The sequence below is a fragment of the Oryctolagus cuniculus genome, chromosome 16 (genome assembly GCF_051225735.1).
Source record: "Oryctolagus cuniculus isolate XC-2025 breed Fujian yellow rabbit chromosome 16, ASM5122573v1, whole genome shotgun sequence".
NCBI classification, from domain to species: domain Eukaryota; kingdom Metazoa; phylum Chordata; class Mammalia; order Lagomorpha; family Leporidae; genus Oryctolagus; species Oryctolagus cuniculus.
The window spans coordinates 48,925,755-48,940,309 of record NC_142882.1 but is presented as its reverse complement, the minus strand read 5'-3'; the positions used below and the strand labels follow the sequence as shown (position 1 = coordinate 48,940,309).

At 39.6% G+C, this 14,555-nt stretch overlaps 1 protein-coding gene across 4 annotated transcripts in view; it reads right to left on the bottom strand.

The window, feature by feature from the left end:
* Positions 1 to 320: 320 nt before the first annotated feature.
* ITGB8 (integrin subunit beta 8) overlaps positions 321 to 14,555 on the bottom strand; it is a 90,594-nt gene continuing 76,359 nt past the window's right edge. For 3 of the 4 annotated variants that reach the window (XM_008261486.5, XM_008261487.4, XM_017344297.4), the window contains exons 10-14: positions 13,164 to 13,569; positions 9,632 to 9,857; positions 8,746 to 8,852; positions 5,871 to 6,034; positions 321 to 5,777 (exon numbers count right to left, since the gene is read on the bottom strand). In XM_008261486.5, the coding sequence (XP_008259708.4) occupies positions 5,655 to 5,777; positions 5,871 to 6,034; positions 8,746 to 8,852; positions 9,632 to 9,857; positions 13,164 to 13,569 (1,026 nt within the window). In that variant the 3' untranslated portion in view covers positions 321 to 5,654. 4 annotated transcript variants of the gene reach the window in all.

The following is a 14,555-nucleotide window of genomic DNA, read 5'->3' as shown; positions in this document are numbered from 1 at the left end:
GCATCGAGGTGATGGTAGAAGTCTCTATCAGGGGCAAAAGCCTGTTTTAACAGTTAGCTAATTTTTCAGTTCTTTTTTCACTAGGATGTTTCTTCTGTTTCCACACTTTGGCAGCTCTGGGAAGGCAAAGGGCAATTATCTGGTCTCACTTATTCACCATTGCCTGTACTGTTTCCCAGAAGTAGCATTTTTGGAATTATACCATGTCTTCTGCCCGCGGCAGAGTGTGGACATCACATTTTCCTCTCATGACCTTGTACTAGCGCTCAGCAGCTTTGAAGGTCAAGTAGCACAAGGCAAATAAATCACCGTTCTGCACATTGGATCTTTACATTTTTATTTTAAGACAGAAAATTTCATATTGGTTAACACCTACATTGAAACAGAATGGTGCAATAGTGAAGGGCCTTGTCATAACTGTTGTAAGCTCTGTTAGAAAAATATACATCTCACAACAAACTACAGTGTCAGCTCTTTAATAAATACATAGAACGGAAGTTAGTAGTCAATCAGCTCTATAAACAGGTTCATATTGTAGTATGTAAAACCATCATATTCTCCAATCATCTGTATCAGTTAAGGCAATTTATGTTTATGAATAATTAAAAGCCAGAAATAACAGGATACATGTGAAGTGAAAATTTGTTTCTTAGTTGATTTATATTCAAATATTTTAATTTAAAAATACATTCTATATTAAAGTTCTTTTTACAAAGGCAGTACATGTTACGTGAGACAAATAGGGTTATGTTACTGATAATTTAAAAACATTTCTAAAATTTTTTTGCAGAGGTTTAAACAACTTTAATAAAGTAGCTGGTAAATGTAAAATAGCTTTAAAGATATGTTAAATATACACAATGGATTTCTATATTAATATGTGCAAATTTAATTTTTTATAATTTAGAATTAAAACATTATATATTCAACATTCTCAATAAATCTGTGTACCATACTTGTCATCGTGTAGTAATCTCATCAAAATCACATTTATCTGTAGGACAGTGTAAAATTGGTAAAAGTTCTTTACACAAATCACACATTTCCTATCTTTGATGATTGCAGTGTTTTTAAAATCATTATTGTGTTAGACAGTTTTAGCTGAAGTTGGCTGTTGAGGCTAGACACCTGATTAGAAAAGTTAGCTTACAAAGGTAAAATTTATGCAGAAAAAATATTCCAGGTAGATAAAAGAGTAGTGTTATTACTCTCAGATATTTCATTAACAGCTGCCCAGAGAGTTGAACAATTATTTCAAATAATTCAAATCACTTAAATATGCAGATTTACAACAGTCATTACACGGGCTTGAAGGTAAGTTTATCAGAGCCCATGAAAAAATGAAAATGATAAAGAAGAATGAACAAGTAGGAAGACCCACGAGGAAAGTTGTTTTCCACTGTATGGATGGGTTGTATCATATTTTTCTCCTGCCATTGACGTAAGGCATATAAGATACTGCAAAATCTAACTATGATGGTTTCATATCGTATTTTTTCCAGTTAATTCTGTTTAAAAGTGAGATGATCATATAAAAGGATCCCTTAGAAAGGAATAGAAAATATAAAACTTTGTTAACAAAACTGCAAGAAGCCCACCCAGTCGTATCAGTTAAGTTTGCTAAAACCATAATCATTAGCAAAGAGTATAATCAGGAGCCTGAAAGAGCTGTTGTAAATTAAAGATCTGCAGTATCTGACCAGATGAGCTCTCTATCGGTTGTATGTGATATAGTTGTACTGAATATTGGCTTCACATGTTATCATATGAGAGTTCACTCACATTCATGAGGCAAGGGATGCCCTTATAGCCATGAACATCCAGCTAACTTGGAATTAGTGTAATATGTATTCAAGCACAATATTTAACATTGCATCAATTGCAAATGCCAACAATTGCAAGACAGATCACAATTTCAGATGTTCTATGGAAAATGTGAGTGTCTTGGAATCTATGAAATATGAACATGGAAGTGTAGAATCAATTACATGCAGCACTTTTGCTGTAGCGGAATTACAAAAGAAAAGGAGAATGAATTGAAAGATGCTAGTACTATATTTCTTTGCAAACGCATCTCAGTTTGCATTGGAGGAAATGGAGTTCTTAAGATCACAATAGACATGAACAGTCATAAATTAAATATTTGAGTACACAAAACAGAACAAAAGGTGCACATAGCTGAGCTCCCAGGTCACCATATATCACTTGATACTTCCATGAAAGCATATATCTCAAATCCTTCAAAATGGACAGAAGCCCAAACAGTTATGAAAATTTCAAAATGTGACATTGTTAGGTTTTAATGGGTCTATGCTTGTTTAGGAGCATAGATTCAAAGGCGTTTTAAAATTGGTAAGGTGAATGGGAATCAAGAACTTCATTATATCAATCAATTCAGTGATTTTTTTCACTATTAAGTTTATGGAGCTTGAAACTTTAGGGCAACGTCTTGGAAACATGTGGAGGGAAAAACAGGAAGGAAAGGAAAAGTCACTGAGTGTAATCTATGTTACCAGGTACCAGAAGGAATACAGTGATGTGGAGAAAACCTTTCCATTCCATGGTCTACCACGACATACGTCAGTGTCTCAGGGATGTCTTCAATGAAGATTAAGTAAATATCTTTTAAAATATTGGGGATTTATTATTGCATGATGTGCTGCATCTGATGTATTCATCCATTAATTTTATTTATCAGTTTTGAAAAATTCACCTCCAGATATATTTATTCTGTTTAACCTTGGGCTTTTGGGGTTACTTTTGTAAATCAATGCCAAATTAAATATTTAGGACCCTGTCAGATTTTTAGTGAATTTTTTAATCTTTCAGGGAACTTCTAAGACTTAATAAATGTTAGCAGATTTCCAAAAGTACAGCGAATGCCTACAAATATATGTGCACTGCAGTGTAAAGATGTACCCAGAGAAATCAGACGCACACAGCGCTCAGCTGTGTTGTAGTGTATGTATGGCACGTCTTTAAGTCATTACAAACTTTAGGGCACAAAATGCTGCCGTACCAAAGTGGTGTTCAAGTTCTAAATATTATTAACAAACTAAAATTTCTATAGTTGTATTTAATATCAATGAAACTCAAAAGGCTCCTGTAGTCCTAGTAGTTGAAAATAGGCTTTATGTACATAAATTATTTAATCTAAGAATACCCTGTGTCCCCTTATCTTTTAATTAATTCTAACTAGTCAAATATTAATTCTCTTTTCACAAACCATTATACAGAAAATATATCAATTATTCAAGTAAAAGATAAGCTCTAAAATATTTAAGAATTAGCTCATTAAGTTAAAAAAAAAAACCAAAACAACAAGAAAGCACAAGATGTCATGAGCATAACTACAATCACCAGCTAGCACTGAGTTTCCTGTGAGAAAGTCTGCCCCTCCTTTGGTCACACTCTCTGTACACTATGCCACTAAGGCAAACTTGAGAGGGTAGAAAAATATACATCCTTGGTTTTTAAGGATCTCATTTTATTATACTCATATGGACATTCAGTCCATATGGCAATTAGTTTACTGTTCATTAACAGTGTAATGTCCCTTTAAGAAAATTTAGCATTTGAATCATGGATATCTTCCATTTTTGTATTTTAGAAGTTGTTAGGCATCCTTTTTTTTCCCTTTAAAATGGATAGTATGTGTTACAGGACACAAATGCACTTTGTACATAGTCTTGAGTAAGCAAAGGTTGCTCACATGAGTAAAACACAGTGCCACGTGTTGTTCATGTCCCCAGTCTCTATACGAGGAAGCAAGTGCCACGCCATGTAGGATCATCACTGCAGGGCTGTGACAGCCAGAGGAGCTGTGGTGTAGTTGGCTCCAGAGCAACTTATGAAAGGTTTCTCAGTCCTCTCTAGGGCTGTCTTCACCACCATGCAAATATCTAGTACTTAAGCTCAAGTACTAGAAGGCAGCAAATCTGGGAACTTAGTTAAAAGATGCTTTAAATAAATCCCTTTGTGCTCATAGGCAAAACTCTGTCCTACACACAGGCTTGTTGGACCACCAGCCAGGAGTCCCAGATTGACCAAGTCCATGGGAATAGAGAGTTGTAAAGTTTTCTCTGAGGGAGAGAAAGCACAAGGCCTTTTTATCAAGGCCTCAAGCTGCGCACTGTACAACTGCAGGGGGCACTGTTCATCCAGGCTATGGAGTGTGTGCATTTCCCTGTGGGTGTGCCCTTTCAGGCTGGTGAGCAGGAAACACTGGAAGACAATATGGAGAATTTGGTTTGAATTACTCATTTCAGCATTGCTTTGAAATGTCTTCTTATGTTCTTAAGACTTCAGTAAATCCCATTTTAAATTTTTTGCCAATTGGATAACTTAAAGAGGTAGCATGATATTGTGCAATGAACACTGGCCCAGCAATAAGACAGAAGCTTTTTCCTAATGCTGTCACTTTATCAGTTGGGTGTGTTTCAAGACATCATTTAAATTTTCTGAGTCTCAGTTCCCTGACTTACTAGACAGGTGAATGAGCTTATTTAAATTATCTTCCCTCTTCTGATTTTATACCTGTATGAGTTCTGGTGGGTATGGTTGGGGTAATCCAGAGAAAGCATGACTTTCTAGGTCGAACTGAAGGGAAAATAGAGCTGCTCATTTAAAAAACCCCTAACAGCTATTTGCACTCAAAACTGTGAAAGAGAACTCATTCAATTGCTTGAGGCAAACTTTCTAAATGGCTTGCAGAATTTACCTTAATGACTACACAAATGAAAGGGTTGAACAATCCATCCAGTTTACCAGGTGAAGAAGAAATCAAAACACTAGGTCTGCAAACAATGAAGCTATTCCGGTTTGGACAACAGTTTACAGTGTTTCTCATTAACATTCAGCCTTTAAAACCAGTATTCTAATAAAGTGACATTGTATTATTAGTTCTGTATGCAGTAGTAACTTAGCACTTATTCAGTCCAGTCATTTGTGACATATAAACTTATCCTGCAGGGGAGAAAAACAAACTACAAAGAGAAAGAGGAGAGAGTGTTAGAATTTGCAACCATCTTGAAAAAAAGAAAAGATCAACACACATGCATTAAACTATACAGTTTCAGAAGCAATATCCCTTAATATTAAGCTTTCATATGTTCACCTCTTGAATAAATGAGACACTAACCATTTATTCATCTAGTTGTTCTTGTCTACTCATTGCCAACAGTTGAAGTGTTGGGCAAAATTGGCCTAAAACATCCGGTGTAACTACCAGATGATATTTTTCGTCTGCATGGTCAATGCAGGGATCACTGTACCCTTGTGGTGGCACAATGCAACTCTCTCACAGCGTTGTCTCTCTCTCTGGGAAGCATAGGAATGGAAGGTACCTGTAAAGTGTAATCAGTGCTCTTCAGATGATCTACATTCTAGGTTGATCTAAATAAGTTATATATTACAGTAAAGTGCTACAATGACACTAGTCTCAAACAGTAGTAAGACATTTTTCTCTGAAAAATTCAGCAGCTATGTGAGTCACATGACGATGAGGATGCTTGGCAGTCTTCACTCGAATCCATCCAGCAACTGGCACAATCTGGAACAATCTGTCTCCTCCTGTGACTTTTAGAACTATCCTTTTTAGGAGCAGTTATTGAAAAATCAGTTTCCCACAAAGTATTTTTTTAAATCTTTTTTTCTTAGAAGTTGCACCTGAAAGTTTCATGAGCATTTAATTTACTGATATCCAATTTTATCTCTTCAGGTTTCTCACGTCGGTAGGTCACTGCTCTTGTGCAAACACTCTGCAGAATCAGCTTATCCTTGACGGAGAAGAAATATTGTTGTTAGTTAAGGGCCTAAATAATGTAGCTAGACAATAATTACTGGCAGCATTTTTTTTTTAATTCACTGACCTTTTTTGAGGCTGACACTCTGTAATCTGAGGAGGACTTGATTTTACTGCTATTCCATTGTAGTATCACTTGTCTAATGATCAGGATTTTAAGCAACCCAATCAAGAACGTGACTATGAATATGATGAAAAAAATCCTCAAGTAGCTTGGGCTAGAGAAACACTCTGTAATAAAGTAAACAAATAAATGGATTAAAAATCAGTATGAGGAGATCAGAGGATGGTACCAAGCAACTTATGCTGAGAGCTCAATGAATAGGACCAGAGATATTTGCAAATAGGGGATTCACATGACATGATAGCTGGCTCAAAAAAGTATTCTAATTTTATTGCATATTTCTTATAAAAATATTTTCAATAGATAGCCTCCCTTAGGGGAATATCCATGCTAATGGGATTCAATAACATTTTTTTTGCAGCTTGATGCTTTAATTGTATTAACTGGAATGTGTCCAAATCCCTTAACCAAACATAATTTTATCCATGACAGAGAAAAGGACACTTTTTGTAGTGTTTACTGTTGATCACTAAGTGGAAAATAGGATTTTAAACAATTATCTAACAGCTCTGGGCATGAGCATATGTTTCCCTTATTATTTTGTTGCACACCAGTAATGGAAAATTAAGTAAACATCTACAGAATCTAAAATCGGTACTAGATGAACAAATATTTCCTCTGAAGTTGCAGTGTAGGTTTTCATTATTATTACACATGGCTTCTCCAGGAAATGGGAGTGTCCAGTTTGGGACACACTCAAATCTCTTCCTCAATTTTATTAATTTCTTTTTTCACTCGTCTGTTAGCTAAATCTACTCTATTTTCTACTAAAATTTCCACCCTATTTTTTTTCAAGGACAGATAATATCCAGTTGGAGGGGAAAAAAGCAGCAGTGTGAAGAGCACGCTAGATCTCTGCTTCAGCACCAGGCCTTTGGCACAGCGTCCTTGGAAAGCGGACAGGCTTGGTTGCTGCCAGTGGTATTACTCTAATCGGAGGGGAACATGGTTGCACAATAGACAAGTATTCCAGGGAACTCAACAGCTGTCCCAGATTCAGAAAGTGACTTCCTGGCTAAAGAGGCATTTGTGCCTCTGCCCATTCTCCAGGCATGGGGAGGAGCCCTTGAACGTGAAGGGTCTCCAGGGAGGCGACTGGCCAAGGCCTGGGGTAGCACATCCCCAGTTTATAGGTGATCTGAGTTAGAACTCCCAGGGACCAGCACGTGGGGCTCTTGGATCCACCAAGAGCTCGGTGATGAGAGGCAAGGGGTGCTCTCTCCAGCTGGGAAGGCAGAGGAGCCTTCCTTCTGGTCGGCAATCAGTTAACTTGAAAGAATGGACAAAGGCAGAGGCCCCAGGGCTCCTACTGGAACGGAAACCCTAAATACCAGAGCACGTCTCCAGCCATGTCGGGGTGGACTCCAAGGCGCTCTCAAAATGGTGCCCTGGATTCTTCCGCAGTGACTTGCGGGGTCACGACGCGCAGGATGCATTTTGTCATGTGCCTTGGCTGATTCCAGACCAGTCACCCAGCCAAGCAGATGCTCAGAGGGGGCACGTGGCTGGATTTCCCTCTCTGGCCTCCTGCCCGGTGGGAGCTTAGCCAGAGAGACCGAAAGAACACTCTTTAAGTGTGATTGAGCGGATGGATCTCAGAGGTGCCTAACAGAAGCCTTTTCCCCACCCCTTGCACAAGAGTTGTGACGAGGAGGGGATCTCCCTCGCAGCTGACACATTTTAGGGACGTTTCTAACAGGGTAGGGTAGAAGACATTTTCAGGGTGCAAATCCGCTACCTTTTCAACCGTTGCTAGGGGTGGTCAAACATTTTCCTCTGACCCATGCTTTTCTTAGTTTTGGTCAGGCCGGGGCTTTTCCTAAGAAGTTTTAGGCAATTTTTTTTATGGTAACAACAGCTAAATCAAGAGTGTTTACTGAACATTATAAATGACATGTTGATAGCGAGGGCCCTTTTATTAGAAAAGGCACTTGGCTTTCTGGAGTGATTGCTGTAGCCCCAGCTGGCAGCACATGGGTTCTGTTCAGAGCCAAATCCATTACGGGCTAAGACCAGTGTGGTTGCAAAGCAAAAGGGAGAGAAAGCCCTGGTGAAAGTTTGCTTCTGTGTTCCATCTCTGCAAGAGCTGCACTTTTTCTTACTGGCATGGTGGTGCTGGTGGTGGTGGGGGCAGCCCTGAAATAGTAGATGCAATCGGAATGTTTCCAATGAGGACACGATTTCAAGGTTTATTCTAATTCAGATAAAGTTCCATGCCTCAAACCTGTGCAAAGCTGGCTCTGGCTTTCTGGGTTCTACGGAGTTTTTAGTTTAAATAGTCTTTAGGCACAGGTCTCATGTATTTCCCTGATTTCTGTGTCATCTTTAGATTCCTCTTTGATGATCACTGACTCAGTGCCGCGTGGCCTTTTCAATTTGTTATTGCCTCCGTTTCACAGATCAGAAAACTGAAACCCAGGGAGATTTTCTAAGAGGGCTGAGAATTTTTTTTTTTTTTTGAAAATGATTTATTTATTTGAAAGGCAAAATGACAGGAAGTGGGGGGTGGGGACAGAGAGAGAGAGCAAGAGTGAGAGCGAGAGCGAGAGAATCTACCATCCACTGGTTCACTCTCTAAAAGCCTGCAACAGGGCAGTTGCTGGGTGGGCTAGGCTGAAGCCAGAACTCGATCTGGGTGTTCCATGTGGGTGGTAAGAATACAAGGAATGGATCCATCATTACTGCCTCCCAGGGTGTGCCTGAGCAGGAAACTGGAATCAGAAGTGGAGTGGGACTGCAGGTGCCTCAGATGGGGACTTAATCTCTGTGCCCCCCAGTGGCCCTTCCCCAGTGCCTTGATTGTCCAGTGTCGGTTTACCTGATGCCTGCTCCACATAAGGCTGCTCCATGGAAGCACATGAGGTTCTACACTGATCAAGTATAGCCTGGGACAGATTGTGAGGGTGAAGGCATTGCACACAATTCCTGAAGGGGAAATGGAAGGGAAAATCTTTATTCTTTAAAAAAGTGTTGGCTGTCAAATGTTCTGTGAGAAATACTATACATCTGCAATGACCAAACAGTTTAAATTTCAACAGGTTCATTAGAAATAACTCCATCATTATATTGAAGTACTGCATTTCCAAATTAACCAATAATGAACAGCTAATTATCAAATCAGTTATTGGGAAATTACTTAGTTTAATTAAAAACTATTATTGGGAAATTAATTATTAGAAACTAATAAACAACAATGTCACCTTCATTTAACATATTAATCACTTTTAGAGGACTTCATAACCACTCTCGTTCTTTATCATTAAAATAGAGTAATAACAGCTAACATTTATCCTATGATTACCATGTACCAAGAACAAAGGTGGTATTCTTACATGAAGCATTAACTTATTCAGAATTGTAGCATGGTATTATTTACTGATTTTCAATATCAGCAAACAAAGGCATGGAAACTTCTAAAGCTTGTCCTAGATCACATAGCCAACTAATAATAAGCTGGGTAGCCCATATATTCAGGAACCTATTTCAAAAGCACTAAGGCCACAGTGAATTTATTCTGATGCTTCCAAAGCTTTCTACAGCAAAAGGTTTGAATTTCCACCTCCTCTAACATCCACTCAACACTTTTTAGGGTAATGGTAAGAATTCACCAGGCAACTGTCAAGACTAAGAAATGCAGGAATGAGGAGGACAGGTAGCCTTCACGAGGGCTGCTTTAAGACTGACTGGAGACACAGGAATCGTACCAGTTTTCACTGCAGGCTGTAGGACATGTGGGACAGTGTTCACAGAAGCGACCGATGCTCCTGGGATCGCTGCACTCGCACCTGCCACACACACACGTGCCTCTTCCGCTGCACACTTGGCCCTTGGAATTGACACAGTGCTGGGCTGCTGCTGACGGGCACTGGCACCGATCCCCTTCCCAGCCACTGAAGCATTGGCATCTGCCCGCTTCACACTCTCCGTGCCCTGCAACACAGACACCCCAGGACCTCAGTTGCCGAGTCCTTGATTTTGTGAAGAGCTCCCAGATGTGGATTCCCATCCCGTCTCCTTGGAAACACAGTGATGCTCAAGTGAGGGGGAGCAGCATTGTTTTCTGTTTGGTTGACATCTACAATGCCAGGACTTAGAGGTACAGCTCTTTGCAAAGCAGTTCTATTGTAGACCATCTCCCGACGCTAATGTATTGGGCTAACATGTGTGCAGGGTGTCCCCAAGTCACTGGCAGCCCAGTCACTTGAGTGCCCTTGCCCGGTGTTAAGTTAAAAACACACAACTATAAAGAAGTGACAAAGGCTGCAGTAATGTTGTCTGAGTTGAAATCAGTAAAATAAGAGTATGTGAGTAACGTAATCCATTCTCTCAGCCTCATTATTACAAGTCTGGGATAACTGAGAGGCAGACGAGTGCTTCTTGCTGCCAACACCATTTAAAGATACCAGGAAGCAGACTGACTAATCCTTTCACACCCTCAGTACATTTAAAATTATTTAAAAGATTTAACAGGCATATAACATTGTATGTATCTGTGAGGAACCATGCGATCTTTTGGCTTGTGCACACATTTTGAAATGTGCTATCAGCGTAAAAATAGCTCTCTTTTCAGACATTTAGCATGTCTTTATGGTGAAAGCAGCCAAAATTCCATCTTCTAGCTTGCTGGTTGCTGGTTTTTGAGAGATACACGGTACATTAACTTTATCTATGGCCACCCTGTACAGTGGATCCACAGACATCCCTACTCCTTTCTAGCTATAACCTAGTGCCTTTTTTTTTTTTTTTTTTTTTTTTTTTTTTTTTTTTTACAGGCAGAGTGGACAGTGAGAGAGAGAGACAGAGAGAAAGGTCTTCCTTTTGCCGTTGGTTCATCCTCCAATGGCCGCCGCGGACGGCGTGCTGCGGCCGGCACATCCCGCTGATCTGATGGCAGGAGCCAGGTACTTCTCCTGGTCTCCCATGGGGTGCAGGGCCCAAGCACTTGGGCCATCCTCCACTGCACTCCCTGGCCACAGCAGAGGGCTGGCCTGGAAGAGGGGCAACCGGGACAGAATCCGGCGCCCCGACCGGGACTAGAACCCGGTATGCTGGCGCCGCTAGGCGGAGAATTAGCCTATTGAGCCGTGGCGCCCGCCTAACCTAGTGCTATTAATTAAGCTTTCCCCAACCCTTCTTCCTCCCTTCCCTCCTCAGTCTCTTGTAGCCACCATTATAACCTTCTTTTCTATGACATCACCATCTCCAAATATGAGTGAGATCATGTGATCCTTGTCTTTCTGTGCTTGGTTTGCTCTGCTTAGCAGTTTTAGTCATGTTGTTACAAATCACAAGATTTCATCCTTTTTATGGCTGAGTAGTATTTCTTTGTATAATAGCTTAATGGGCATGTCCTTAACTACATGGTGAGCTCTTATTTGGTGATAAATTAAAAAAATAAACAAGATGGTGTGTGTTTGGAGGGGTGGGGTGGAGGCACTTATGCACACAGGCAAGTTGAAGTAATGCTTTCTATATATAATTAAACAGATGTTAGACTGAATAAAGTAGCCAAAATTTAGTATGACAAAGGGAACTAGAAATCATAAGGGGCTTACATTTTATTGGGGTATATAATGTTTCCTAAATGCACGTGTCCACAAATCAGCCGATCTGCATTCACTCCTTCCTTTCTCCCTCCCTCCTTCTCTCCCTCCCTCGCTTCCTTCCTTCCTTCTCCCACTCGCTCTGTCCCTTCTCGTATGCTGAGCACCTTAGAGTGGCTGCCCCAGGGTCCACGGCGGCAGGATCTGCCCAGTGTAAAACTAATGAGCTCCAGGCCAAACAGACGTCTGTCAGGCTCTGTTCCTCTGTCGGCTGTGTGCCAAACCCTAGCCAGCTGACCTGTGAACATGTGTTTTTCCCTGCAGAGGAAACGAGTGGCGAAAACTCATGTCAGCCCTGCAGTGTGCACTTCAACACAGACAATTCAAAGCAGATCCTCCCCGCCTGCAGCTCAGAGCACCAGAGTTCTACAGAAGGGCTAGTTCTTGAATTTTTGACATGTCACTGTAATCACAGTGGGATCCTCATTGTATCTGGAATTTGTTTGAGAGACTGGATGCTGTAGGAGATGATTTCAGTAAATTCTTTCTCCCCTCTGTAAAATATTTCTCATCTCTGTAACATGCAGTCGACAAACTGCTGATTCATTCTTATGTCACCTAGAAATCTAATTCATCCTACTCACAATGCCAGTTATAGCTGAATAAATGCTTGGGATTTAAAATATTCTATGTATGTAACAGGATATAAAGGCAACTTGCCATCACATATTTAGATGCTGTAGGACCATTTTTGGTTTATACAAGAATATAAAATTTATTTTTTATAAGTTTGTTACTTTCTATGTCCTTAGGACAATGAATTATTTCTGCTCATCAGTAATTTAACACATATTTGCTAAATGAAAATATTACCAGGGTTTTTTTTTTTTTTATAATACGTAGACTCAGCACATTGTTACAGGGGCGTTTCCACAGAAATGACTGTTTATTTAAGTCATTTAAAAATAATACTTTGCTTTCATTTCCAAATGTGTACAAATTTTCTCTAATCTAACCTCTAGGTGGCGGCAAACCTAATTAGCCCATAGGAATTGTGATAACTTCATTTTCTGTTTGGTCTGTGTGTGGCCTCAGGAGCTAATCTTCCAGATTACTTAGTAAAACAGCATTTTCCTAAAGAATGCTGTCCTTTGGCAATTCTGTTGCTAGTGGTTTTCAAAAATTGGCTGGAGAGATTTAAATTATGCAGATTTATAATTCCAGCTACAATCATGCATTGAGAATTTTCCAATGAATGAAAAGTGTATTTTTATAGCTCAGTTCTCATTATCCTGATAGAAATAAAACCCTCTGAGTCAACTGGGGGGAGTGACCATTAACTAGAATGAATCAGGTCCTTCTAGAATATCTGATTCTTCTAGAAGGTGGGTCAGCCATCATCAGCCATTTCCCTTTCAGATAGCTATCTTTATGAGATCAAGGAATACATGGAAATGACATTTAACTTTAGTTTTTATTTTAAAGTATTTCTTATATGAAGTAAGCTAAAATATAAATAGCAACATTTGAGGCAATAGGTCTCGTGCTGTTTCCTAATCCCACACATTAAGAAACATTGAAAATTAAATTCAGACTCAGTGGTGGTCATTTGTAAGATGAGACGTAAGGGACTCTCACTGATATGCCAGTGTCTTCGTGACCACAAAGACAGACTGTGTCCACCCATACTCACCAGCACACAGACTGCCATGATGATAGGGACAGGAAAAGTCATCTTTTTCACAGTATTTTCCATACACTTTTCCAAGCTTCATCTTGTGACATAGGCATTTCCCACAAACGCAAACCCCTCGGCCACTGCACACCGGTTGGTCCTCGTGGGCCTTGCAGCCCTGACTGGGAGATTGTGCTTCCTCTTGATGACACTGACTCTCCTGGCACTGGGGACACGTGGAATCCAGGGGTGCTTCCTCGGCACACTTCGCTGCACCTCCTCTGCTGGCCTCACACTCACAGCCACAGTTTTGGTGTATATGGATTTTACTGGTTTCATTGAAACCAATAGGTTTGATTATTGCATAGTTCTTCCCTCCTGTGACACTGCATTTTTCCATTGTCACTGTTACATTGAAGAGCACCTAAATTGAGATTGAGGAAATAGATTTACATACATTGATTATTTTATCACCAATATTATAACTGCTAAGATTTGAATTGATAATATACTATCTTGAAGACATGAGTAATATTTGTAAAATACACATGAATCTCTTTTATAAGTAGATGCAGCTTCCCTTTTCAAGGCCATTTGCTTCTTAATTAATACCTAATTATTATTAGTTAATTCAGGCATTTATTTCTTAATTGTTAATAATTAATAAATTAATTAATAACTAGGGAGTTGAAGGATGCAATGGTTGCTAATATTGCACTATTAAAGAGACTAAGCCTATTTAAAGCATCTACTCCACCATTATGATTAATTTCTTAGCAGATTTGAGAAAGAATAGAGCATTGGTCCGAATTCAGTCCCAAAATGTGGGATTATTGAATACCTGGTGCTAGAGAGAGCAAGTAAACCCAAGCAAAGGGCTCTGCTCCGCTATTGTAAAACCCTGAGATGAGATACTCAACCAAACAGCTTTCTTTCCTTCCTGTTTTCTAGGGTGCTAAGTTTCAGAGTCACATTTTCTTTTATACAGGGTGCCAAAGGAGGAAAATATGAGGTTTACTATGATCAGTCAAGGACAAAAGATTTAGACGTCTCATTCTCAAATCTTAGATCTTCAAGATGAGGTCAAATATTTATCCCAGAGGGAAGAGTTACTCCAGAACCAAGGAAGAGGACCGCCAGGCTTTGGTTTCCCTCCTGAAACTACAATGCCCTTCCCTGGGCCACTTTTTCCATTTGCTCTATTTCTTCTTTTTGCACAGCACAATTGGTTTGATGTGTCCACTTATAGTTGACCTGCCTTACCATCTTCAGGTCATTTGTTACATAAGAAGGTTGTATATTTTGTGGCCTTAAACAGAAATCTATTTAATTAGCATATATGTAATTAAATATACATAAAATCTAAATGTAAGTTTATTTATGCATAAGGAAGTAGAATCGGTCTCATTA